The 27504-nt window shown below is 42.2% G+C and overlaps 2 protein-coding genes across 2 annotated transcripts; one reads left to right on the top strand and one right to left on the bottom strand.

Moving 5' to 3' along the window:
* Positions 1–11926: 11926 nt before the first annotated feature.
* On the bottom strand, positions 11927–24205 carry LOC125406895 (killer cell lectin-like receptor subfamily B member 1A). The gene is made up of 7 exons (XM_087904161.1): positions 22888–24205; positions 22000–22132; positions 18832–18930; positions 17714–17788; positions 16699–16853; positions 16256–16371; positions 11927–12773 (listed from the first exon to the last, which is right to left on the bottom strand). The coding sequence occupies exons 2-7, from the start codon at positions 22079–22081 to the stop codon at positions 12656–12658; spliced, it is 645 nt and encodes a 214-aa protein (XP_087760287.1). The 5' UTR covers positions 22082–22132; positions 22888–24205; the 3' UTR covers positions 11927–12655.
* LOC125393914 (large ribosomal subunit protein eL42-like) lies at positions 19871–20281 on the top strand. Its single transcript, XM_087904162.1, has one exon. It carries the CDS (start codon positions 19898–19900, stop codon positions 20249–20251), a length of 354 nt encoding a protein of 117 aa, XP_087760288.1. The 5' UTR covers positions 19871–19897; the 3' UTR covers positions 20252–20281.
* Positions 24206–27504: the final 3299 nt, after the last annotated feature.

The following is a 27504-nucleotide window of genomic DNA, read 5'->3' as shown; positions in this document are numbered from 1 at the left end:
CTCAAAGACAGACATTGCCTCAGAGTAAAGGGTTGGAAAAATTTTTCCAATTGTCGCAAAGAGGGTCCACTTGTTTGTCCCGGTCACCTGAATAGCTTAGCCCAGATAAGCAAACTAAACAGACTTATAACTGCTGAAGAAACAGAAACAGTCATCAAAAAATCTTCCAACCAAAAAAAGCCCAGGACCAGATGGTTTAAGCTCAGAATTCTACAAGATTTTCAAAGAAGAACTAATATCAATACTCTTCAAATTGTTCCACACAATAGAAACAGAAGGAACATTGCCAAACTCTTTTTATAAGGCTACAATTACCCTGATACCCAAACCATATAAAGACATGGCTTAGAAAGAGAATTACAGACCAATCTTACTCATGAACATTGATGCAAAGATACTAAATAAAATATTGGCAAATCGATTATAAGGACACATCAGAACCGTTATCTATCATGATCAAGTCTGCTTCATTCTAGAGATGCAGGGATGGTTGAACATATGAAAATCTGTCAACATAATCCACCATATAAACAAACTGAAAAATAAAAACCACACAATCATCTCATTAGATGCTGAAAAAGCCTTCGACAAAATACAACATTTATTCATGATAAAGGTCTTGGAGAGAGCAGAGAAACAAGGAGCATACCTAAATATAATAAAGGCAAATACAGCAAGCCAACAGCCAACATCAAACTAAATGGAAAGAAACTCCCAGCGATCCCACTGAAATCAGACACAAGAAAAGGTTGTCCACTCTCTCCATATCTATTCACTATAATTCTTGAGGTCCTAGCTAGAGCAATAAGACAACAAAAGGAGATCAAGGGGATACAAATCGGAAAAGAAGAAGTCAAACTTTCACTATTTACTGATATGATAGTTTACATAAACAACCCCAAAAATTCTACGAAGGAGCTTGTACAACTCATAAACACTTTCAGTAATATAGCAGGATACACGATTAACTCAAAAAAATCAATAGCCCTCCTGTACACAGATGATAAAAGGTCTGAGAAAGAAATCAGAATAACATCGCCCTTCACAATAGCCACAAATAGCATAAAATATCTCAGAGTAACTCTAACCAAACAAGTGGAAGACTTGTATGACAAGAACTTTAAATCTTTGAAGAAATAAATTGAAGAAGGCACCAGAAAGTGGGAAAATCTCCCACTCTCTTGGGTAGGTAGAATTAACATAGTAAAAATGACAATCTTACCAGAAGCAATGTACAGATTCATGCAATGCCCATCAAAATCCCAGCAAAAGTCTTTACAGACCTTAAAAGAACAGTACTCAACTTCATATGGAAAAGACCTAGGAAAGCCAAATCAATTCTGTACAATAAAAGAAATTCTAGAGGCAGCACAATCCCTGTCTTTAAACTCTACTACAGAGCTACAGCACTGAAAACAGCCTGGTATTGGCATAAGAACAGACAGGAGAACCAATGGAACCAAATGGAAGATCCGGACATCAATCCATACACCTTCAAACACCTGATTTTTAACAAAGAGGCAAAAAAATATCAAATGGAAAAAGAAAACATATTTAACAAGTGGTGCTGGCATAACTGGGTGTCAAAATGTAGAAGAATGAATAGATATGTCCATATCTATCACCATACACAAAACTGAAGTCAAAAGGGATCAAAGACCTCAACATAAAGCCACCTACACTGAACATCATAGAGGAGAAAGAGGGAAGTACACTTGAACGCTTTGGCACAGGAGACCACTTCCTAAATATAACCCCAGTAGCACACACACTGAGAGAAACAATTATTAAATGGGACCTCCTGAAAATGAAAAGCTTCTGTAAAGCAAAGGACATGGTCAACAAGGCAAAATGGCAGCTTAAAGAACGGGAAAAGATCTTCACCAACTCCACATCAGACAGAGGTCTGATCTCCAAAATATACAAAGAACTCAAGAAACTGGTCATCAAAAGGACAAATAATCCAATAAAAAATGGAGTACAGACCTAAACAGAGAATTCTCAACAGACACATCTAAAATGGCTGAAAACACTTTAAAAGCATAAGATTCCATCTTATGCCCGTGAGAATGTTCAAGATACTGATGACAACTTATGCTGGAGAGATTGTGGGGCACACAGGGAACACTCCTGCATTGCTGGTGGGAGTGCAAGCTGGTACAACCCTTTTGATATCAGTGTGGTGATTTCTCAGAAAATTAGGAAACAACTTTCCTCAAGACCCAGCAATACCAGTTTGGGGTATATATCCAAAGGATGCTCAATCATGCCACAAGGACATGTGCTCAACTATGTTTATAGAAGCATTGTTTGTCGTAGCCAGAACATGGAAACAACCTAAATGCCTCTCAACTGAAGAATGAATAAGGAAAATGTGGTACATTTACACAATGGAATATACACAGCAGAAAAAAGTAATGACATCTTTAAATTTGCAGGCAAATGGATGGAGCTAGAAAACATAATTTTGAGTGAGGTAACCCAGACCCAGAAAGACAATTATCATATGTACTAATTCATAAGTGGTTTTTAAATATAAAGCAAAGAAAACCAGCCTACAATTCACAATCTCAGAGAACTTAGAGAACAATGAGGACCCTAAGAGAGACATACATGGATCTAATCTACATGGAAAATAGAAAAAGATAAGATCTACTGAGTAAATTGGGAGCATGGGGACCATGGGAGAGGGTTGAAGGGAAGGGGAGAGGAAGACAGAAGAGAAGAGAGAAAAATGTATAGCTCAATAAAATCAATAAAAAAATAAATGATTCTTACACCATTTCTCTCTCCACACACTACAATCTGCCTCCCTTACCTACTGAATGTGTGACCCTGCTTAAGCTCCCAGTATTTAACCTTTATTGAAAAATTATCTAGTCTTTACATAGGTCCTTTGTAGATGCCTTCAAATATATTAATTTCATTTTATTTAATAACAGTATAGATTTAAAAACAAAACATATTTAAAGTGTCAAGAAGGCTATTCAATTACAGATACAGATTTAATCCAGAAACATGACCTTCTCTGAATTCTAGTCAGCCTATGTGACTGATGTAAATATCCTCCCCCACATCTCCAGGCTAAAAGGGAAAGGGCATCCTTTGTACAGATAGTGCTGTGTTTGTTTTGTTTTGTTGCTTGCTCACTGGTTAGTGGCTTTCCACTGGAAATATTCTAAATAACTTCAACAAATTTACACTTTATGAAAACAGCTTCTGGTATTCAGCAGAAAACAAAGCTCAACACCAAAATACCTTCAGAAAATGTAGATCTTCTATGTCCTAAAAGGGAGTTATTGCAAAAATTGGTGAGAAAGAAAAACACCACTGTCTGTTTAGGGGCACCTCCCTATGGTAAACAGGTTTGATTAGATATGGCAGTATCTAGTATCAGTACTAGATTGATAAGTACTATATTGATCAATACTAGAGCAATACTATTGATATGTTGTATGAATCTGTTTGTTGGTTCCTGGCTGCTCAGCCACAAAATAATCACACAGAAACTATATTATTTAGATCACTGCTTGGCCCATTAGCTCTAGCTTCTTACTGGCTAACTCTTACATCTTAATTTAACCTATCTCCGTTAATCTGTGCATTACCACGAGGTTGTGGTTTACCAGCAAAGTTTCAGTGCTTCTGTCTCCGGTGGTAGCTCCATGGCTTCTCCCTGACTCTGCTTTCTTCATCCCAGCATTCAGTTTAGTTTTCCTTGCCTAGCTAAATTCTGCCCTGCTATAGGTTCAAAGCAGTTTCTTTATTAACCAGTGGTATTCATGACATACAGAAGGGAGTCCCACATCATTGATACAGTCTTATCTCTAAACATGTAGAAACAACTTTTCTGCAACAATTATCCAAGCATATCCCTTCATGACTTGAACGTGGGAATTTATCTTTCCTACAGAGACACCATGAAAACAAAAGCCACCACCACCTTTTGAATGAAGGCCTTTGTCATTACTGCCATCAGCAGCACAGACACCATGGAGTATTTAAAATATACTTTACATTTTTTTCTAGCAGAATATTTATAATAAATGATACTGGTAGCATTGCCTATATGAATACATGGGACAGCGCCAGATCATTTTTGAAGAGATCATCACTGTGCTGGATATTCTTATGTCTAAGACACTCCACGACTTATTGAGGATCAGACAATTTGAGTGGCTGAATTGGGATCTCAGTTCAGAGAATCTCCTTTTTGCGTGTGCTGTATATACATGATATGTAAAAAGAGACTTTTTAGATAAAGGAAGGAACAGTTTTCCCAGATTCTTCCTTGTCCCTACAGCAAGCATAAATAGTGAAATAAGAAATGACTTGGTGCTGGCATTGGAGATCAATAGCACTCACTTACTTATTGAAAGACGAGACTTCAATGATTGAAACAGTTGCTGGAAACATTAAGTGTTGTAATAGTTTGAAGGATTGGGAAAGGGTCCCTTTAGACAGAAATTCTCATTATTTATTTATTTATGTTCATGAAAAGTAATCTATGATTCTGAAACATCACCAGGGCCATCAGCCTCATGAACAGAGCTTGGAACTGAAGGGACAATGAAGATAAATTTGTTTCAATCATTTATTGTATTATTAAGTTCTATGTACTACTGAGCAAATTCCCCCCAAATGCGCCAGATTGAAGCATCCCTTACTTTATGGCCATCTACTATAGCATGGAGGCTCACCTGGTTCCGCCACGTGTTTTCCTCACTTTCCACTGGTGTCACACGCAGGTGGTTCCTCTGGCTGGGAGGCTTTCCTGACGTACACACCCGTGGAAAAGGGTGTGCATCACCCTGAACCTCACCTGGGACTGTTGTCCAGACACAGAACACCCAGAGTCTCTTCTCCTGTGGAGATCCCAAAACAAGTTTCCCAGGGGCACTGGGCAGAGCCTCCTCGAGCTGTGTATCAGCACACCTGGCATCTCCCATACTCCATCCCACCCCCATTTACTGAAGTAAAAGTCTAATCTCATTCAAGACCTGGAGGTGGACTCTTCTCTGGGGAAACTGTCCAAGAATTTGGGACCCAGCTTTTAACACTGACAGTGAATGAGGAAGAGACAGCCACATATATCCAAAATGCCAGGAATTCTGCAGGAAACTTGGCTTGGACTTGTCAATCAATGAATGCCAGAGTGGGAGGGAAGGATGGATGGCTTTTTAAAAACAGACCAAAGTGTCAACAGCCAACTCTAAACTCTAAACAGGGACTGGACTCTGGTTCGAGAAGGGAGGGGGTTCCAAAACATATTAACAATAGTTTAGTAAAATTTGCAAAATCCAGATATAAGAAGTATCTTAGAATATGAGCTTGGTCTTTTCATGTCTTAGTTTCTTCCTTATGAACAACTGCAAATCATTCAGAAAAAAAGGAGTCAAGAGGGAGGTTAAGGACAATTGGAAAAACTATGACTATTATGGACCTGTATAGGGAAGATACCAGTGTTCACTGAACATTGTCCATCAGTTGAGTAAAAGTGAAAATGCCCCCAAAGTGTTATGCTTTCAACGTTGCAACTGCATATTATGGACACAAGGTGGCAATAGACTCACTTTTGGATTTTTGTGAAAACACTTCTGTAACCCAAACTGCTTTAGAAGCAAATACTTCCTAGTGTAAAATCCTCACTTGCCTGATCTAGGAAGAGAAATGTGGGAGGGTGCCGCAGAAGGCAGGGGGCTCCGAGAAAGTTCACAAATGAGTAGTTAATGTGCAAATCAGCTGGAAGTCTAAGAAGCAACTATTGACCGTGAGAGAGATGTGGGCTCTCATGATGAGATCCCAGCTCTCATGATGGTTCATTTTGTGAACCAAGACACATGGCTTGGAGAGGCAAATTGAGGAGAATGGTCTTGAAGATTTGGGGCCTTTCTTTTGATTGGAAGAGTCATCATTTCCTGTTTGATTACACTTACACACACACACACACACACACACACACACACACACGTAAATAAGATCGAAATTTTTAGACGTATATGCAATTATATGAATGTTTCTGTGCAGTGTCTCTATTTGTGGGACAGAAATTATTCCCAGAGCACAGAGGTGGATTGGTAAGAACTAAGCTGCCATTGGGCAGGAGTATAAAGGTTCCATGTGCTGGTGCAGAGTGGGGGTGACTGTAGATAATGGTACAGTACGTAAAAGGGAAGGAAAAAGCTGAAAGAATGATTAAATGCTTTCATTATAAAGAAATGATAAATGTCTCAGGGAAGCCGCAAGTATCCTGCTTCAAACATTATACAATGTGTACAGCATCTAAACACCACATCCTATAAATATGTACAATTTTATGTCTTTTAAAAGATTTGGTGTGTGTGTGTGTGTGTGTGTGTGTGTGTGTGTGTGTGTGTGTGTGTGTCTACTCACCCACGTGCATGCCACATGTGCGCAGTGCCCACAGAGGCCGGGAGAGAGCATCAGATCCCTTGGAATTGGAGAAATAGGAACCTGTGAGCCACCCCACATGGACACTGGGTTTGTTTGGAAGTTCAAGTTTTGTTAACTGCTAAGCCATCTCCCCAGCCTTGATTTTATGTTTTATATACTCGATAAAAATTTCAATGAAAAGATCAAATGTCTGCATTTCTGTGACATTTTTCTTTTCTTTCATTTTTCTTTTCCTTTTCCTTTTTTTTTTTTGTCAGAGAACACAGCTGTTTGGGGCCAATTATTTCTCCTGCTCCCGAGTATCCTGCCTTGAATGGCACTGGTGGGTCCTAATGGGGAGGCAGTGTAAAGTAACAGATTCAGAAGAAGGAGACCACAGTGCTAGGGCAGACTTTGAACTGGCAAGACCGAAATGTTTTATGTGTGTTATTGGAAAAGAAAGTAGGCTAGCCCTTTAAGGGAATCCACACTGTGAACTACGCAACAATCACCTTGCTTAGGGCCCCTTCAGGAGCCTACTGCTTTATGCTACACTTTCAAAGTTGCAGCTGTGAATTCAGCACTCAGAAATGTAGAAAACCCAGCCCTTCTTCTTTGTCCTGCCCCAGCTATTGTTACTTTTCTAGCGGTCGTGCTGTCGAATGCCTCCTAAACATGTTTATGCTCATAGACCTGGGCTACTCTTGGCCAGGGTCAGGGAAGCTCTTGTGCAGTGAACAGCCCAGCAGACAGACGCCTTGCTGACCAGAGTGCTGAGAATAAGGCTGAGTGTGGAGTCAGTGACAGGGTGAAAGCTGCCCTCCATGCACGGCGTGGCTACTTCACTCATGAACTCCCAGCATCTCTGGTTACCTCACAGCTGGGGTAGAAGATTACCACCCTCTACCAAGCAGTTAGTGGCAGTGGACAGATGTCCAGGGAGAGAATTTCTCTTTTTTTGAGGATATGGCCACTAGTAGTGCCCTCAAGCTCCAGTGGATCCACGCTGACTGTAAAGTGACTTTGATTCTTCTTCCCTAAAGACAAGACAGCAGGTTGCCCACACTCGCACCTAGGGTATCTTCTGACTCGATTTACCTAGCAGAGTGTGATGGGCAGGAGTTCTGAGATGACATCTATCCAATGACCCCCACAAACAAGCTGTCTGTGAACTGGAGACACATGAGTGTGTCAGCCACATGGTCCCTGGGCTCACGTCCCATGTGTGGTGGAGCTCAGCCTAGAGCAACCTGGTCTCAGACAACCAATCAGGGTTCCACAGATGCGTGGGCAGGTTGAGACTTGACGAGTACAGATACCCAGCTAATCCTATGTGACACACAGAGTCACTGGACGCTGAGATGATTGGCATGTAGCCAGGCTTCACGATCATGGGCATCAGAGGGCAATGTCATTTGTATTGACTTATAATTTTGTTGTCCAGATTAGACAATTTCGTTAATTACATTTGAAGTGATTTTGAATCATTTGCTACTGATTTATTTGCTCTGATCATAGGAACTACAATTTTCAGAGGTTTTCTTTTTAGTATTCATTTGGGCTATTTTTATCTGTTTAACAGTTCACTGCCATGGATTCTAAATTAGGAAAATATATAACTAGTTCAAAAGTAGCCTAGTTATGTGCTAACCAGGGCATGGGTAGTGTAAAAAAAATACATACACCATCTGTCCCTTCTAGTACTGTTCTATGCTGTTAGGAAACAACACATTGACCTTAGTTAGGGTAACCATTGCTGTGAGGAGACATCATGACCAAAGCAAGGTGGGGAGGAAAGGGTTTCTCTGGTTTATACTTCCACATCACTGTTCATCATCAAAGAAGTCAGGATAGAAACTCAAACACTGCAGGGGCTGACGCAGAGGTCATGGAGAAATGGCCCAGAAATGGTCTAGGCATCCAGGAAATTTTAAACTTCAAAGCCTCTAAATTATGGGATCCTATAACATTAAAATTAGGTCAAGCACTTTCTTACTTTGAGAGGGAAGAACCAGGGCACAGTGACCATCAGAGGAAAACCAAACTCCCAACAGTGTAAATAACAAATTATTGAAGGTCTCAGATTTGCTCACAATCATCTTGGTCTCCTCCATAGGAGTCCTTCACTGTCATGGAGGGGGAAAGGATGGCAGTAGGCAAGCATGGTGATTGGAGCAGAAGCTGAGACCTCACATCTTGAACAGCAAGCAGCAAACAGAGAGAGCAAACTAGTAATAATTCTTGGCTTTTAATTGCCAAAGGCCACCCCCAGTGACATGCTTCCTCCAAAGCTGCATCTCCTAAACCTACACAAACCATGCCACAAGATGGAGATCAAGTATTCAAACACCTGAATTTCATCTTATATCTATTTTGTTATACTGTATTTAATGCAGCTCTCTATGTACTGTGATGGTTTGAATGAGATGCGACTATTCTCCATAGGCTCAGGTATTTGAACACCTGGTTGTCAGTTTCTAAAATTATTCATATTTTTCAGTAGATGAAGAGAAAATTTCAGGTAACGTAAGTGAAAAGATATTATCACTGTTTATGTGTCCCGCGCTACCGTCTCGCCAGCAAGAACGATGCGGCACACTTAGGATCCTTCTGCAGAAAAGCTTTAATGCGTCTTGAGAGAGAGAGAGAGAGAGCATAAGCTTACAAAGCGGAGACCCAGAATGAGGGGAACCCGTCCCTTATATAGGAAACAGTCCTCGCTTCGGACGTGTCACTCTTGGATTGGTCCGCTGCCCATCAACCCAGATGACGCCTCGGGAGTAGGCAGGGACAGTAGCAGTGGAAAGTTATTAAAGACCTGTGCTACAACACCTTGAACTCACAGAGATCTGTCTCTGCCTCCCAGGCATAGGGATTAAAGGCGTGTACTACCACACCTTGAGGTCACAGAGGTCTATCTGCCTCTGCCCCTTGAAGTCAGAGGTTAATCTACCTCTGCCTCCCTTGTGTTGGGATTAAAGGTGTGTACTGCCACACCCTGAAGTCACAGAGGTCAACTACCTCTGCCTCCTTAAAGTAATGGAGAATGTGGTTGCGGCCCTCCACATTTCTGTTCTAAACATTCTATGTATGAAACTACTTCATCCTGTAAAGACAAATAGATTCTATGAATTAACTATCAGTCTATATCATCCTGTAGGGCTCCTTAGTGTCCCAAGTGACAAATTGAAGTCAGTAGCAAATCCCAGTGGGGATTTCTCCTATGTTACTCATGAAAACCACTGCTGATGAATAGAGATGCCTGATTCTAAGGATCTGAACAAACTCAGTCAAATGCAGAGAAATGACAGTCACCCTTGGAAATTGATTGGTTGCTCAGAAATGTTTAGCTGTTTTGTTGGACAGTTTTATGTCAAGTTGACACACACTGAAGTCATTTGAGGAGAGAGAACACCAATTAAGAAATTGCTTCAAGGCAGGGCAGTGATGGTGCATACCTTTAATCTCAGCACTCAGGAGTCAGGGACAGGTGGATCGCTATGAGTTTGAGGTCAGCCTGGTCTGCAGAGTAAATTCTAGGACAGGCTCCAAATCTACAGAAAAACCCTGTCCCAAAAAGACCAAAACAAACAAAACAAAACAAAATAAAACAAAAATAAAGCTTCAAGATCAGGCCATAAGCATGTGTGTAGGTTATTTTCTTAATTAGTGATTTATCAGGAGGGCCCAGCCCTTGTGAGTGTTGCTATCTCTGGGCTGGTGGTCCTGGATTCTATAAGAAAGCAGGCTGAGCAAGCCATGGGAAGCAATCCAGTAAGCAGCACCCTCCATGGCCTCTGCATCAGCTCCTACCTCAATGTGTTTGCCCTGTTTGAGTTTCTGTCCTGACTTCCTTTGTTGACGAACAATGATATAGGAGTGGGAGTCAAATAAACCCATTCCTTAACTAGCTTGTTGATCATGGTGTTCCACTGCAATAATAGAAATTCCAATGAAGACAGTGGTTACAGGTTACCGGCTTTCCAGTGTCATTTGCTGGGAATTTAGGATGAAGGGCAAAGCACACATGCACAACATGCTCTGATTTCATTTTTCCAGGCATGTGAGAAAGGGCCTCAAGTGGTGCTGGGGTAGTGCACAGCAGTGTAGTGCAAACTTGGGGTTCAGCTCTATCTGTGGATCATCCCCAAATGTTGACAAATCATTCCACACTTTGCTTTATTATTTGAAAAATAGTTTTCTCAGGAAAGTCACTGTTGCTACCCAGTTTAGGAACAAGGTAATACCCATTATCAACAACCAAATATGTAAATGAAATATGTTACCACTAGCCAGGCCATGGAGTAGTGTTTGCAGGTTTTTGGTTCCTCTTTCAAGGAGTAGGAATGTGGCTGGGGAGCTTTACTAAAGCAAGACCATTGTACAGATTAGAATACACAGTAAAGAGGACTTCCCGCCACAGGAGTGAGTACTTTAGGGCACTGACTGTTGCTTGGAGCTTCCTTTTAGGGGGTACAAGAGAAGAAAGAGTTTGGTTACTAGGAGCTTAATTTGGGTGGCTCTCTATATTGGCTGACAACTCTTCCCATAACACATTTGTAGCAGAATATTTGTTTAATTATGTTAAGATGTGTAGTTGTTTTACCTTGCCTGTCTAAGATATCTGATTAGTCAAATAAAAGCTGAATGGCCAATAGCAAGGGTGGAGGTATGGGATAAACTTCCTAGAAGGAAGACTAAGTATCAAGAAGAATTTAGGATACAGGGGTGAGGGAGAAAAGAGATGCCAGGGAGATGCCAGCCGCCAATCAGCCAGACACAGAGGAAGCAGAAAAGTAGGACATACAGAATAATAGAAAGACAAAAGGCCCCAAGGCAAGATGTTGATGAAGAGAAACAGGTTAAGTTAAAGGAGGTAGTGGGACATGTCCAAGCTAAGACAGAGAATTCATAATTAACAATGTTTCATGATTTTGTTTAGGAGTTGGTTGGCAGTCCAAAGAAAATTCCAACTACATGTGTATGTTGTCAATAACATGTGTCCTCAGCTGTGCTAGGATTACCTTGGTAAACAGGAGTCTCTCTACTGATTCGCTTGAGAACACAGTTTGCCTTATTGAGCATGCACCCCTAGACCAGACTGACTCACGTTCCCAGATAATTAATAGTATGTTTGATTAGAAACTGTCAATGTCTGATTGCCTTTGCAGGGTGAATAACTTTTTCCATTGGTTAAAATGGGCTCTCAGTGCTGTTCTATGGATGCGGTGGTCTTGGGTGCTAGCAGATTGCTAGATGCGTTGTTTAGAGAGTGGTGTGTGTGGACATAGACTGTACAGGAGAGGAACTGAGGGTGTCAAGTGTTTTACCAGGAGAGGTATGTGCATGACTCAAATGAAGTAGGTTCCAGGGTGATTAATTGTTCCCTATGGTTGCCGGCCTCACAGGCAAATATGTTCACTCTAATTCCAAGAGCAGTGTCTGCCTTGTCGGTTCTGACTAGCTCACTGTCTTCCCCAGGGTATTAGTGACGAATCTGCTGTTATGATAAATCACCATGACCAAGGTGACCTACAGTAGAAAGAGTTTATTGTTGTTTCCAGAAGTACATAAGGGCAGGAAGAAGACATAAACCATTTTGGTGCCTGGAATAGGAAGCTGAGAGCTCACATCCTGAACCAAAAGCATGAGGCAGACCAAGTTACATGTGAGGCTTTTACTTCAAAGGCCACCTTCAGGGACACACTTTCTCCTGCAAGGCTGCAGTCCTAAACCTTCTCAAACAGTGCCACCAACTGGAGACCAAGTGATAAAATGTCAAAGGCTATGGAGGACATTCCTCATTTAATCCACCACACCTAGGCTGGCCTTGAACTTGTGATCCTCCTGGCTCAGCCTTCACTGAGCTGTTACCACAAGCATGTGCCATCAGTACTCACATTAGAGCTTTTATCAATGATTTTGCAAATGGTCTTCTGTACTGTTTGCCGATGACCTCAGACACAGAGAGTGAGGAACACAGTCTCCAGGATTAGAACCCAGTGCTCCTCAGCTGTCTGGGCTTCTGTCCACAGAGCACGTCTCTGAAAGGGCACATCAGTCTCTCTCTCCTCTTTTCAGAATAAAGAAACAGAACGCGGGCATCTGTAGGAGTCACAGTGGTTTTAGAGTCCATGCTTTGTGTCACCAGCTGCGCAATATTTGGGTCGACAGTCTAGCCAGAGGGAGAGCAGAGATCTGTATGATAGAGTGATTGAGATGGGATCCCCAGTTAGAAGTCATCACACCTGGTTTCAGGGACTCATTTTGGATCCTTCTGGCAGATCCACTTGCGGTCTGAAGCACAGTTCTCAGAAACCACTTTGTCCTTTGAGACGGCGACACAGCTGTTTCGTTTAAAATCGCCCGTGATGTTCAGTCTGAGGAGGAAGAGAACAGCCACTATTAGTGTTTAGGATTTTCTCATGAATATCTTGTCATTGCTTCTCCTATGGAATTTAAAGGAACCAGGAGAATGCACAGTTGTTAAGTGTACTAAGCACAAACAGAATGTTATAAACATTGAAGGCAGAGCTGGTTCTAAAACCTGCTGCTTCTTTACTGGCAAAGAAACCTTCCAGCAATAATGTTCATAATGATGTATAAATCAGAGACAGTTTGAAGGATAGAGACCTCTTCATTCCCCTACTAGCATGTGATGTGACCTCCTCATTTCACTACTAACATGTCATATGACCTCCTCATTCCACTACTAACATATCATGTGATCTCCTCATTCCTACTAACATGTCATGTGATCTCCTCATTCCACTACTAACACGTCATGTGACCTCATCATTCCACTACTAATATGTCATGTGAACTCCTCCATCCATTACTAACACATCATGTGATCTCCTCATTGCATAGCTAACACATCAAACGAAGAGAATTTTTTTTGAGTGTCAGTTTTATTTAATATACAGGGTTTGGAGCTGGAGATTTGGCTCAGTGGTTAAGAGTCCTGAGTGCTCTTGCAAAGAACTTGAGTTCAGTTCCCAGCATCCACATGGCAGCTCACAGTATCTCTAACTTCAGTACCAAGAAATCTGGTACCCTCTTCTGGCTTCCATGGACACAGGAATTCATGTGGTCCACGCACAAACACACAAGCCAGGCAAACACTTGTTTACATAAACAAAACCGAATAAATCAATTCAAATAGATTATTAGCAAAGAGCACGGAGCTATATGTACATGTAAATACACACACACATATATACACATATGTATGTGTATATATGCACATATACATACATATGAGGTTAACTCACTAAGGATTGGGAAAGGATTATGATATACGTGATGGGTGACAACAGTTACATACAGTAGGTGCTCAGTGAATGTATCCAGTATACAGAGTGAGCTCACAGGGTCTAGATCACAGAATTGGATGCAGGGAGGGAAAGATGCTCAGTTCGTGAGACTCATAGTCACAATTCCTTTCATTCTGCTTCCTTAGGTGGGCCAGTATTTGATTAACACATGGGTTTCAAATGTGCATGGCTCCCATGGTCCCTTGCTGGGGGGAACACAACTAGAATTTAAGCACTAACACACAGTATCAGGGTTTACTGCAAGGCAGAGGTGAGTTCTAAGCACACTGATGGGTCTTAAAAGAAGATGGCATCTGACAGTGGCCAGGCTCCTCATGGGTGTCCTTCCTTTGTTTAGTTCTTAGTGGAGCCCCTGAGCTTGAGATGTGAACCTGATGCCATCCTAGTGGTCAGCCTGCAATCCAGCCACGATTTCCCTTGTATTTCTTCCATCCTCAGGATCTGTCTTCAGTTCTCAGCATCATTTCCCTGTGGCTGATCTGTGTAGTCAAGGACTTCCTTTCACAATCCCTTTAAGGCCTCCCGGGCTTTCTCCTACTGGACTCCTGGAGAGTTCTCTGTCATTCCTTATTAATCTCCAAAAAACCCTGTGGGGGAAACTGTTACACTCTCCTCCCTTACCTGAAGCCAGGGACAGAGAGTTAAAGAAAGGCGGGGCTTCCTTGACTGACACTTCCTACTGAGCACAGCAGCCTCCAGGCTTCTCAATCCCTTTAGTCTAATTACAGAGACATTACTCTGTAAATCAGAGTAAAACTACCGAGCAGCTGAATTAAATCTATATACTTTACATATATTTCTCTATGACAACTTTTTATGTTTATCAGTTTCTATACTTAATAAGTTTTTGTTACATTTTAAGTAAATCTAAATCAGCATTTTACATTTCAATCTCATGTGTTCTGTACATTTTCTTGTAAGATTTGTTTGTTTATTTGAGCAAGATTAATAAACAACGCTCAATTTCCCTTCTGAAAACCTCATAGAAAGCAGTGTATAGGAATTTGACTGATTCCTACATATTTTGTAAATATGTAAATAAAGGGAATGAGTGTTCTGTTCTTGTTATACAAAAATTCATGAATTAAGTTAAAATATACAGTTTTCGCTCAGAAATGTCAGGTCTCTCACTGCACAGTTACCATGGTGATCTCAACAATAAGAAAGTGACAAGACACCAAAGAGCTAATGGCTTCTTTGTGAGCCATAACACACACAAATATACTTTTGATATTCAGTATCCCAAGAGATCATGTGAAGGATAGCTGTTACAGTGTTCACAGGTGACTGGATCATGGGAGCACTAACTCCATCAAGGAATTAGCCCATTGCTGAGTTCCTACCAGACAAAATGAGATCTCCCAGAAAGACCTAGGTCATGGTGGGAAGCAGCTTTTGAAGGGCAAATCTCTGCTTCCCATCCCACCCATGGGGCTTGCCTTCTCCTCTCCATCCTGCCCACCTCGAGGTGAGCAACTCTGCTGTGCACTTACAACATTTCTGCACTGCCACAGGGCCAGCATCAATGGAAGAAGACGAAGATGGACTTGAGGCCCCTTGAACTGTGAACCAAAATGATTTTCCTTTCTTGTTTATCTTGATTAAGGTCTGTTGTCATCACAGCTCCTCAAATAATTGTAGCTTTCACCACTCCAGCTAAGCTACACGCAGCCTGTGACAATGAGGTCATTTCTCTCAGCTGACAGAGTTCCCTGCGGACACTGCCTTCCCTTCCCCACTCACTCTTCCTCTGCTGGCTGTGACCTGAGCAACCGGCCTCACTGCACACTATGGCTCATTTCACCACAGCATGGAAGGGACCACTCAAGAAATTCTTTGGAAAATATAAAAAATATGAGAGTGAAAAAAGCAAAGTTCCTTGTGCCTTCAGGTTCTAAGGAGGCATGCAAGAATGCATTCTCTTTCCTAAGGAGTTAGTTTAGTCTCCAGTCTTAGAAGTCCATTGTATACATACATACATACATACATACACACATACATGCACACACACACACACACACCTATGATCTTTTCATACATGGAAATTTTTAGCCACCTTTGTACTGTGGGACAATGGTCTGTATCCTATCACTTGTATTATTTTTAAATAAATGCGGATTGGTCAGTAGTCAGGCAGGAAGTGGAGGTGGGCAGCGAGAACAGGAGAATTCTGAGAAGCAGAAAGGTCAGTCTGCAGTTGTCAGCCAGACACAGAGCAAGCTAAATGTGATTCCCTCACCAGGTATCAAGCCATGTAACTAACATAGACAAGAATAATGGGCTAATATAAGATGTAAGAAAGAGTTAATAAGAAGCCTGAGATACTAGGCCAATCAGTTCATAATTAATGTAGACCTTTGTATGATTTCTTTGGGACTTAACAATGCAGGGACTGGGCAGGATAGAAACCTCTGCCAATACCTTTGAAATCATATTTTCAGACTGTTCTGAACTGGTATCATTATTAGAGTCCTACAGTAAGATGACCTGAAATGAATATTTGAGTGAGCTCCTCTAATACTCACACATCAGAACTTAAAGTGGAGCCGTTTATCCATCTCCAGTGCTTCTCTGACATTGAGTAATTTAGTCCAATCCAAAATGAATAGCTTTTTTCCTTTATCGAGTCCTTTACGAATCTCTAAAATCAAAGCAGAAGAGAGAACTTAACCTGAGCCTGTGTGCTGTGACTCGTACTCCACAGACTCCCGACACCAAGGTCAAGTGCCACCTGTGTCCTCAGCACAGTTCATTCTTCCTCCCTTGAGGAATCTGTGCCCAGCATTTATGACCCTAGGACACTCACCTTACATATGCAGTTCTTGGCTCACATGTCCCATTAGTCTCTCAGACTATGAGCTTCCATAATGTAAAGTCTCCTCTGCTTTGCATGGAAGATCTGTTAAGTCTAGAGATGGTGGTCAGCTTCAGAGATGTGCTAACATCTCTATTTTATAGCAGAACTTACCAGTTCTTCTTGGTCCTGAATGAGCAGCAAAGTGGCTCCTTTTCTAGCACAGTCAGATAGACCTTCCTTCCAAACACCAGTCTCTTGAGAAAATTGTATGCACTTACTTCGGTGTGGCAGCCAGTCATTGGGGCACATTAGGTGAACTGGACTCTCTGAAATGAGGAGCAGACATGGTAAATTTCTACCCTGTCCCTGCTGCTCCACAGCCAGTTACACACTGTAGTTGCTTTGCTAACACACACTTTTACACACACAGTAACATGTGCTGGAATGAGATTATTGTTATGACAAAAAGATATACAAACAACAAGGAATTCATTTTACTTTCTATCAATCAACTAGACAAAGCTAACATTAACACATTTGTTAAAAGAAATATTCTATTAGGATATTTTAAAAGTTATTGGTCTAGTATGATGTGATAGCATTGGAGGCAGCAGGGCAAAGTAATATCTCAGGTGTCAAGGTTGCATTGTTTCAAAGAAGTTCCAAGCGGTATCAACTACCAGTCATGAGACCTTGATAAGTTTCTATACTGGAATTTCCTCTAATGTAAAACCATGGTGCAGGCTTCATGGGTGAGAGTTTGAAGCCTCCACTGATGTAAGCCCTGATAAACAGCAAGTGTCAACTGTTATTCTTGGGAAAATCAAGCTGTAAAAATTACCTGCTGAACAATGGTTTTACCCTGTAAAGATTTGTTTCTTGTACTTGTTTAATAAAGTGCTGATTGGCCAGTAGCCAGGCAGGAAGTAGAGGTGGGGCAATGAGAACAAGAGAATTCTGGGAAGAGGAAAGATTCAGTTTGCAGTCATCACCCAGACATAGAAGACACAGATGAGACTGCCTTGCTGATGAAATGTACCAAACCACATGCCTAACACAGACAAGAATTATGGGTTAAGGTGTTAGAATTAATTAATAAAAAGCCTGAGCTAATAGGCCAACTATTTTATGATTAATATAGATCTAGGTGTATTTCTTTGGGACAGAAACCTTGGTCAATGATTACCTGTAGAGCTTGCCGCGATCCTTGGAATATACACTCTGCATTTTTCTATTGATGACTTTTGTATTAAGACTCGCACTAGTAAATAAGAAAACAAATGGAGAGGATTAAATACTGAAGTGACTGTGGAATGGTGTTTTTCTTCCCAATTCAGGAAATCGAGTAACTTCAGCAAAGATGAACATATGGACTGAGAGTAAAATATCAACCACAGAGGAGCCAGTTTGGAGACAGAATGTGTAAACAAAAAAGAAAAACACAGAACATGTGATTTCAGAACACATATCATCTAATGACCTTAAAGAAACTCCTAAATTAGCAAAATCATGTCTGAATTCCCATTGTCACAATGAGTATCATCACACTGTCTCCAAGGAAGGCAGCTTACCACCACTGGAGTTCAGAAGCCACTTGATAAACTAAACACTTGAGCCTTTTAGTTTTCTACCTTGTTGTTTATGTCACAATTATGACTTGTTTTGTTTTGTTTTTGTTTTTTAGGTTCTGGGTGGATATGTGTTGTTGGGCATTTGGAGTCAGCTAAGAACACACACAGCCACCGAATTTTCAACAGAAACGAGATTTATTAACCTGAAGGGCGTGGGGAGGGGCTGCCTCTTTATCTGGCATAGGCAGCAGCAGGTGTTTTTGCAGGACTGGGTTGTTGAGGAGAAAAGGAGAAGTCTGTTGTAGGATGAGTTGTAAGTCCTGACTAAAACATTGTAGCCAAATAATTAACTTTGATTGCTGGACATTGATGTTTTGAAAATTGTATCTTGGTGCTCAACCTCAAGAGTATTCCATGGCCAAATAGAGGAATGGACTGGACTTGGGGACTAGTTTACGAGGGTAATCTAGAAGTTAAGTGAGAGGAAAGGGAAAACGGCAAAACCTGCAAGTGCCATATTTGCCGTGCATGGGTCTGCTGGAGAGCCCTTCATCTGTAATAGCCCCTCACAGCTCAGAAGCACAGAAATGGGAAGCTTCTGCACTGCACATGGGACACTGTCCTGTAACTACTCTTGTGGTTGACCTTCCCCCAGCTCAAGGGGACAAACCCCGTGAAGACGACCTGATATCTAGAGGAACAATTCTGAAGCAAAAGCTCTCCCCTCACTTACCTAAAACACTCAGTCCAATCACGGTCAAGAGAAGAAGGATGAGCCCAGCACAACTGAGTTTCAGAGCCAACCTGTGGGAACGTGGGCACCGGCAGGTGTCTGTGAAGTTAAACACCTGGTTACTGCTTAAGTCAGTTGAGTACATCTGGGATGAAAGTTAAAGGTGGTTTGGATTAACACAGAGAATTGGATTCAAGTAGATGGTGGGCTGCGGATGTGAGTGTTTCTCTGCCAATGTAAAGTAGAATACCAGGAGCTGAATTCTTCATTATGTTCAGCTATTTGCTCTGATAAGTAGGACTGAAAATGAATGGTCATGCATGTGCTCTGTACAAAGGCTCAGTGGGTGACTCAGTCTTGGTAGATGTGAAGATCTGTTGAAAACCACTGAGCACTATAAATCAAACAGCATGTTCTGTTGCGGGAATGGAGTCAACACGTCTCTAAGTAGACCTTTTTTTGTCCAAAAGATATGTTCGATGTTCACTTTTGTGGTAATTGTGACTGTTGATCCTGTGGCTTGAGAGTCTATTCCTGAACATGGCGTCTGCATCACTGAGGTCTACAAGGTCTTCTCCAACTTGGATTAAAGTTATGGCATCCAAGAAGGGGCATCTCACTACACACACAAGCACATGCACACACATGCAAACTAAAACATACAGCACTTTACAGATGTAGCCTTCACAGTGCCCTTTCCTCAAATATAGTACATTGATAATTGCTTTTGCTGTGCTCTGTTCTGTTTCTGAGAGAGAGTTGTCCATTGGTCCAGGCTGACCTCTAACTCTCTGTGTGGCTAAAGATGACCTTGAGCTCCTCATTCTGCTGCCTCCACATCTCGAGTGATGGGAATCTATTGGGTGGGCCTGCTGGTCAGATGTTGCAGTCTACCATTGCCTGGCAGCTTCCTCTAAACTTGGGAACATGGAGGACTCACTGTCCCTCCAGTGAGATTTCCTGCTCTCTACCTTCTGCTATCTGGAGGACGTCTCTTGGCTGGGAGGACTGTCCTTCTATGAAAGCTGTCTCCCTTTCTTTCTGTGCTGAAATCGCAGCCGCCAACATGGTGAACGTTCCTAAGACTCGCCGGACATTCTGCAAGAAATGCGGCAAGCACCAACCCCACAAAGTGACACAATACAAGAAGGGCAAAGATTCTTTGTATGCCCAGGGAAAGCGGCGTTATGACAGGAAACAGAGTGGCTATGGTGGGCAGACTAAGCCTATTTTCCGCAAAAAGGCGAAAACTACAAAGAAGATTGTGCTGAGACTGGAATGTGTGGAGCCCAACTGCAGATCTAAGAGGATGCTGGCTATTAAGAGATGCAAGCATCTTGAACTGGGAGGTGATAAGAAGAGAAAGGGCCAAGTGATCCAGTTCGAAGCTGACCTTGTTATGAAGACAATAAAATCATGAGCTTTCACTCAAAAAAAAAAAAAAAAAAAAAAGAAAAGAAAAAGAAAGCTGTCTCCAAGCCAGGGATCCTGATTTATCTTCAGCATGACTCTTGCCACAGTTTTCCTGCCAGAAACCTTTCTCCTATTGCACTTAAGGAAACTGAGACTTATACTAGGAACATTGCTATAGGACTCTGCTGCCACATATGAAGCTTTATGATAGAAGCTTGCTGCTTAAAACAAGTTAGGGTTTGTCCCCAGACTCCCAGTCCTACATATTTCCTATACTCTGGAATAAAGTTGAGCTGATTCATCAAAGTCATCTCCTCAAGGGCAATCTCTCTCTTACTGACAGCAATTCAAATCTCATTCTCCACTTCTGCTCCTTCCACCCCCATGGACCAGTGCAGCCAGCCACCCAAGGAAGAAGCAGAACAACAGGATTCTAGGTGTGCACCAGACACAAGTGGTCAGCATGTAGAGAGTAAGAGACTACGAAGTCCTCCACCTTAAGTGGAACGTCTGCATCCCATCCCATCCCCATCCAAGGCTCAGGCATTATCACAGAAGGGGGCAGACTGACTGTAGAACCAGGCGTGCTGGATAACTACAAGGAAACACTGTCTTCTGGGCATAGCAGGGCAGTTGCAGAGATGAACTTGTACCATTTGTGATGGCCTGCACAAGACCTTCAAAAGCTCAAGTCTGACAAAAGATTGTGGGGGAGTTGGGCATGAGGTTCCACCCCAGACTGGGAACATATTGACAGCTGATGGCAGCTAGGAGTGGGGGAGTCAGTTTTCTTCCAGGATACAGTCTCTAAGAAGCAACCTATGCTCCAGGACATGAACTTCACCCATGCATACGCTGGCAGGGTTTCTGGACTCAGTGGGAAACCAAACCCCAACCCTTAAGCTGTTTAAGTCCCTTCCACTTTTACAGGTATAGACAGGGGAAACAAAGTCTTTCTTGTGCCTACCACAAATAACTGGCTCTGTAAAATCTTCCCTCTAGTTATTGAAATCCTCCACTTTTCCAAGAACTTTTGAACAGATTATAACAAAGCTCATTTGGTGACTCAAAGATTTTTTCTGATTAAAAAGTCTGCTAATTTAATAGTTCCTGACAAGCATCCTTAAAAAGTTGTGATTCACATTCTTGGCACAATATAGAAAGATTAAATTTAACACATTGTGGTATTCTATAAGGAAGCTCAGTTACATCACAGAATCTCATACTATACCATGGCCATTTTAGACTTAATTTCTGCCTCACTGTCTGTCTCTTACCACCCATTCCCCAAAATCATCATATCCTTCATATATGTCTCACATCAGTCTTCCACATTAGTTTCCATTTCTTTCCCTCAGATTTTAAATCTTCTGGGAGACAGGGTGCCAATTCCATCCGTGCTCAGTGCTAGGATGCCATGGAACTTAGTCTTTGTGTTTGTGTTATGTAGAGAAGTTTGGACCAGGCAAGATGCTTTACAGAGTCTCTCTGCTAGAAGCATCCCTTTCCTTGTAGATGTAAAGCATCCCTTCTTCAGGGTCTGTGACTGAAGCTGAAAAGACGGGCTGCCATGTCTCACATTAACTAACTGACTAGAAGGGAGTGAATGAGCTTCTTATCTCTAAAGCTGTGAGCATCTACTCTCTTCAGCACGGACAGACAGCTGCTCACCCTCAAAGCAACAACAAAACTGTAAGAGGAAACCATAACTCTGGAAGATATTCAAATGCCAGAAGGAGAAATAAAGCTACTGACCTGGGGGACGAGATGGAGGAGATGCACACGGAGGCCCCGGTGTGGGGTCTTCTACCTTGGAGCAGACCCTTGGTGTGTCCATTGCGAATGGGAGATGTGACACTGAACTCACAACAGCGACAAACTCCTATTTCTGTAAGTGAAATGATCAAAGGGAAGTCCCCTGTGAATGCTCTGATATGTGTGTCCACACCCACTCACACTTGCCTCTGAGGGTGTCTCCATGGTTTTGACCTGGGTGTCTGTTCTGCTTACACACTGTTGTCTTTTTAAATTTTTCTGTATTCTTCTCTCATACAATGGATCCTGACTGAGGAGTTCCCTTCCTCCCCTCTTCCCAGTCTTTCCCTGCCCCTGCCTCCTCTCTCCCTATCTTCATTTTCCTTCAGAAAAGAGCTCATTCTCAGTGATATCAATGAATGCAGGATAACAACATGTATTAAGCGCAGTCATAATCCCCAGAGCAAACTTCAATGAGGCAGCCCAGCAGGAGGCAAAAGAGTTAGATGTGCCCTCAACTCCCACTGTTTTGAGTCCCACAGAAACCCTAAAGCTGAACACAACAGCATATGTCCAGAGGGCCTAGTGCAGACCCATCCAAGCTCCCTGATTCAGTCTCTGTGAAGCCCCTTGAGCCCTGCTAGTTGACTCTGTGGGCCTTGTTCTCCTGCTCTCCTTGACCCTCTGCCCCTACAATACTTCCTCCCCATCTCCTGTGGGGTTCCTGTACTCCCCCAACCTTTGACTGTGGGTCTCTGTGTCTGTTCCCATCACATGCTACTGTGTTAAGAAGGTATAGCATGTGGTCTCGCTTTCTCTCTCTTTTTAACCAAACTCCAAGGAGACTTCTTGTTTTGATTCCGGTAACCATCTATTTTGAGCTCTTACCTAAGGGGAAGCTCAGGGTGAGTGAAATGTAACATTCTTCCTCAATTGAAATTTAAGTGACCATTTTCCACAAGTTATCAGCAATTAAGATACACAGTACATTATGCTGTGCTGTAAAAATAAATATTAACATGTGAACTTCATAGTTATAGTCGACATGAATTGAAGTTCTTGAATCCTCTGGTAGCATCCATGCTGTGAAGGAAGCTGTGAGATATGGAAGTGAGGACAAGACTGTGGGAAACACGCGTGACTGACACCACAGGAAGAGCAGTGAGGAAGGAGCCGCATGCGCTGCTCAGCCTTGTCCTGAAGGTCCGTATGGATGTGACATCATTCACCAGTGGAAGGACTTCGTCTGTCAGAGCTACACAGAGTGGAGGACACGGGTCTGTGGGATGTGCTGACTCCTCCAAGGATTTCCAGGCCTAGAGCCTTAGAGCAGGATGACAAATGACAAGTCAGACACTCTCATATCAAGTGAAGAAGAAGAGAAGATTTCCTTAAAGTCACATTTTAAATTCAAAGCCTCTAAATTGTGGGATCCTATAACATCAAAATTAAGTTAAACACTTTCTTACTTCAAGAAGAAAGAACCAAGATGTACTGAGAATCAGATCATAGGAAAACCCAACTCCCAACAGTATAAGTAACAAATTTTTGAATGTCTTGGGTTTTCTCACAACCATCTGGTCTCCCCTGTAGGGTTTGGAGCACTTCTCTGGCTCGGTCCTCTACAGCACACACAGCTTGTCTCCCAGGCTCAGGCCTACATTCCACACCTCAGGTGACCTTGGCAGTCAGCCCAATGCACTGGCATCTCCAAAATGCCTGGGTCTTCTAGTGCAACTGGGCTACACTTTCGCCAGGATCTTCTCATAGGCTCTCTTCACGGTGCCAAGCTTCAGCTTCTCTGCATGACCCCTGCCTTCAATCCTAGGCTTTGAAATGTGACTGATGCTGCAGCTTTACCAGTGGCCTCTCCTGGGCTCTCTGAGTGCCAAGACTCGACTACTTTCCATGACCTCTTTGTGCCTTCAAAACCAGTACCACCTTGGTGACACTTACACTACTAAGGTCAGCTGCCAGCTCGAGGCACAGCCTTGGTCATGTCTGAAACACAGCTTCTGTATGCTCTCAGGAAACACTTCCCAGGAGATCTCATCTCAGCGATTCCAGTCTCTTCTTACTCACTGCTAAATTCTCAGCTCCAGCTGACCAGCATATAGCATCCCAGCAAAGCAAAGATTCTACTTTAGTAGCTCTGTGGTCCTGTAAATCACAGCTGATTCTTCAGCCTCAGCTAACCAGGATGCCAGAATCTAAATTCAAATAACAAATGTCCCAGTTAGAGATTTTAAACGTCCCTTTGAGACATCACAAGAAAAGCCTCCGTCTTTTGCATTGTTCTGAATAGTCTATTCTTCCAAGCTCCTACAGAACATCTCACCCAGCATGGAACACTCAATGGCTTTTCTTGCACAAAGTTCTAAAGTCCTTCCATAATCCTCTCTATAACAATGTGGTCAGATCTGTCACGGAAATAGCCTTCAATCCTGGTACCAATTTATCTTAGTTAGGGTTACTCTTGCTGTGATGAAACACAATGACCAAAGCAAGCTAGGGAAGGGTTTCTTGGCTTGTGCTTCCACATCAGAGTTCATCATTTAGTCTGTGTCCACTTGACATAAAACTATCCAGCACGGTGACTAAGGCAAAGAAAGGGTTGTTTGGGTTTACAGTTCCAGTGGGTTAGGAGTTCTTCACCGTCATGGAAGGGGAAAGGAAGGCAGTAGGCAGGCATGGTGGTTGGAGCAGAAGCTGAGACCTCACATCTTGAACCATAAACAGCAAGCAGAGAGAGCAAACTGGGAATGATGCATGGATAAAGGCCACCCCCAGTGACAGGCTTCCTCCAAAGCTGCATCTCCTAAACCAACACAAACCATGCCACAAGCTGGAGATCAAGTATTCAAACACCCGAATTTTATCTTTTATCTATTTTGTTATTCTGTATATAATGCAGCTCTCTATTGAAGGGTCTGAAGACAAGAATAAAAATATAGAAATAAAAATATAGACACTAAAGATTAGAAGGTAGAAGTTTAGGATGTAGGAAGAAGGACACATAAAGCTGTAAACCTAAGTAAACTATCAACAACTTTCTCAGCAGATCACAGATCAATCTTCACAGGGATTACTTTCTCGGATGCCTGGGAAATCTCCATCACGTTAGCTATTTACAACTGACTGTTTTATTACAAGGCCAGAGCATCTCCCTGTAAACTGAGGGTAGTGTCTTGACTGTCCTTAACAAACAGTAGGTGTGAACTGAGTTTAACCCTTAGGAGACAGAGATATGTGACCTCTGAGTCAGACACTGTCTCTGTCATGGGAAACTGGCACTACCAGAGGAGAGGCATGACCTCAGTTTGTACTCGGGGATACCAGGAGACAGTGGATAAATAAAAGAAGGTTTAATGAGCTCTGATAATGAAGGTTATAAAGTATGGCAGTCAATATCTAAAAATTTACCTAAAAATAATGTGAAAGACTTTTCTTCTAAGTTCTCAGTCCAAGAATCCTAATTTATTAACCTTCTAGTGTTATAAGCAGCCCCCTTTCTGACAAATTGCTAAAGATATATGTTTTCTTGCAATTAGTGACTTTCGTTGTAGTCTCTCCTAAAACATATTTCATGATGGCTGCCTAATTACTCATGGACACTAGCACTCACTCCCCTCTTTAGGGTCTCCGCTGACCAACCCAAGGGTCAGGGGCAAGGTTGTAAAATTCTTTTGATCAAGGATAATGTCTGGTGCCCCTGCTATAAAAAGTAGGTTCAAAAACCAGCTGTTTGCCACAGTGTCAGAAGCCTGAACTCTGCCTGTGGTCTCAGCTAGCTGATAAGTTTTTGCGCCCCGCGGTGTTTTACTTTTTGCTTTTTATTTTTTTTTTCTTTCGAGTTGCTTTTGGTTTTCCTGGGATCTGGTTTCTGGAATAAAGTTTGCTTTTGGTTTATTAGACTTGGTGGTGCTCTCATCTTTGCGCGTCCCCCCCTGGACCCAACATCTATGTACTGTGGTGCTTTGTCTGAGATGCGACTATTCTCCATAGGCTCAGGAGTTTAAACACTTGGTTTTCAGTTTCTAAAATTATTCAGAATTTCCAGTAGATGAAGAGGAAATTTCAGGATACATAAGTGAAAAGATAAGATATTGTTGCTGTATATGTTCTACACATTCTATGTATGAACCCACTTCACCCTGTTAAGACAAATAGAGTCTATGAATTAACTATCAATCTCTATCATCCTGTAGGGCTCCTTAGTCTCCCAAGTGACAAATTGAAGCAAGTCAGTAGCAAATCCCAGTGGGGATTTCTCATGTGTTACTCATGAAAAGCATTGCTGATGAATAGAAATGTCTGACTCTAAGCATCTGAACAAAGCCAATCAAATGCACAGGAATAACAGTCAGTCTTGGAATTTGATTGAAATGTTTAGCTGTTTTGTTGAATAGTTTTATGTCAAGTTGACACACACTGAAGTCATTTGAGGAGAGAGAACACCAATTAAGAAATTGCTTCAAGGCAGGGCGGTGATGGTGCATACCTTTAATCTCAGCACTCAGGAGGCAGGGACAAGTGGATCTCCAAGAGTATGAGGCCAGCCTGGTCTGCAGAGTAAATTCCAGGACAGGTTCCAAATCTACAGAAAAAAAAACCCCTGTCTCAAAAATGACAAAAACAAAAAAAACAAATAATAAAGCTTCAAGATCAGGCTGTAGGCATGCCTGTAGGTTAGCAATTTAGCAGGAGGGCCCAGCCCTTGTGAGTGGTGCTGTCCCTGGGCTGGTGGTCCTGGGTTCTATAAGAAAGCAGGCTCAGCAAGCCATGGGAAGCAATCCAGTAAGCAGCACCCTCCATGGTCTCTGCATCAGCTTCTACCTCAATGTACATGTCCTGTTTGAGTTCCTGTCCTGTCTTTCCTATACCGTATAGGAGTGGTATAGGAGTGGGAGTCAAATAAACCCATTCCTTAACTAGCTTGTTGATCACAGTGTTCCACTGCAATAATGAAATCCCAATGAAGACAGCGGTTACAGGTTACCGGCTTTCCAGTGTCATTTGCTGGGAATTTAGGATGAAGGGCAAAGCACACATGCACAGCATGCTCTGATTTCATTTTCCCAGGCATGTGAGAAAGGGCCGTCCTCAAGGTGGTGTTGGGGTAATGCACAACAGTGCATTCAAATTTGGGGTTTAGCTCTATCTGTGGATTATTCCCAAATGCGGACAAATCATTCCACACTTTGCTTTATTATTTGAAAAATAGTTCTCTTGGGAAAGTCACTGTTGCTACCCAATTTAGGAAGAGGATAACATCCATTATCAACAACCATATATGTAAATAAAATATGTTGCCAGTAGCCAGGCCACAGAGGAGTGTTTGCAGGTTTTTGGTTCCTCTTTCAAGGAGTAGGAACGTGGCTTTACCTAAAGCAAGGCTGTGGTACAGATTAGAATACACAGTAAAGAGGACATCCAGCCACAGGAGTGAGTACCTTAGGGCACTGACTGTGAAAGACCTGAATAAATCCAGATCCCCCTAGCAGG

The sequence above is a fragment of the Myodes glareolus genome, chromosome 3 (assembly GCF_982192425.1).
Source record: "Myodes glareolus chromosome 3, mMyoGla1.1, whole genome shotgun sequence".
Lineage (NCBI taxonomy): Eukaryota > Metazoa > Chordata > Mammalia > Rodentia > Cricetidae > Myodes > Myodes glareolus.
This window is presented reverse-complemented; position numbering and strand designations above follow the sequence as displayed.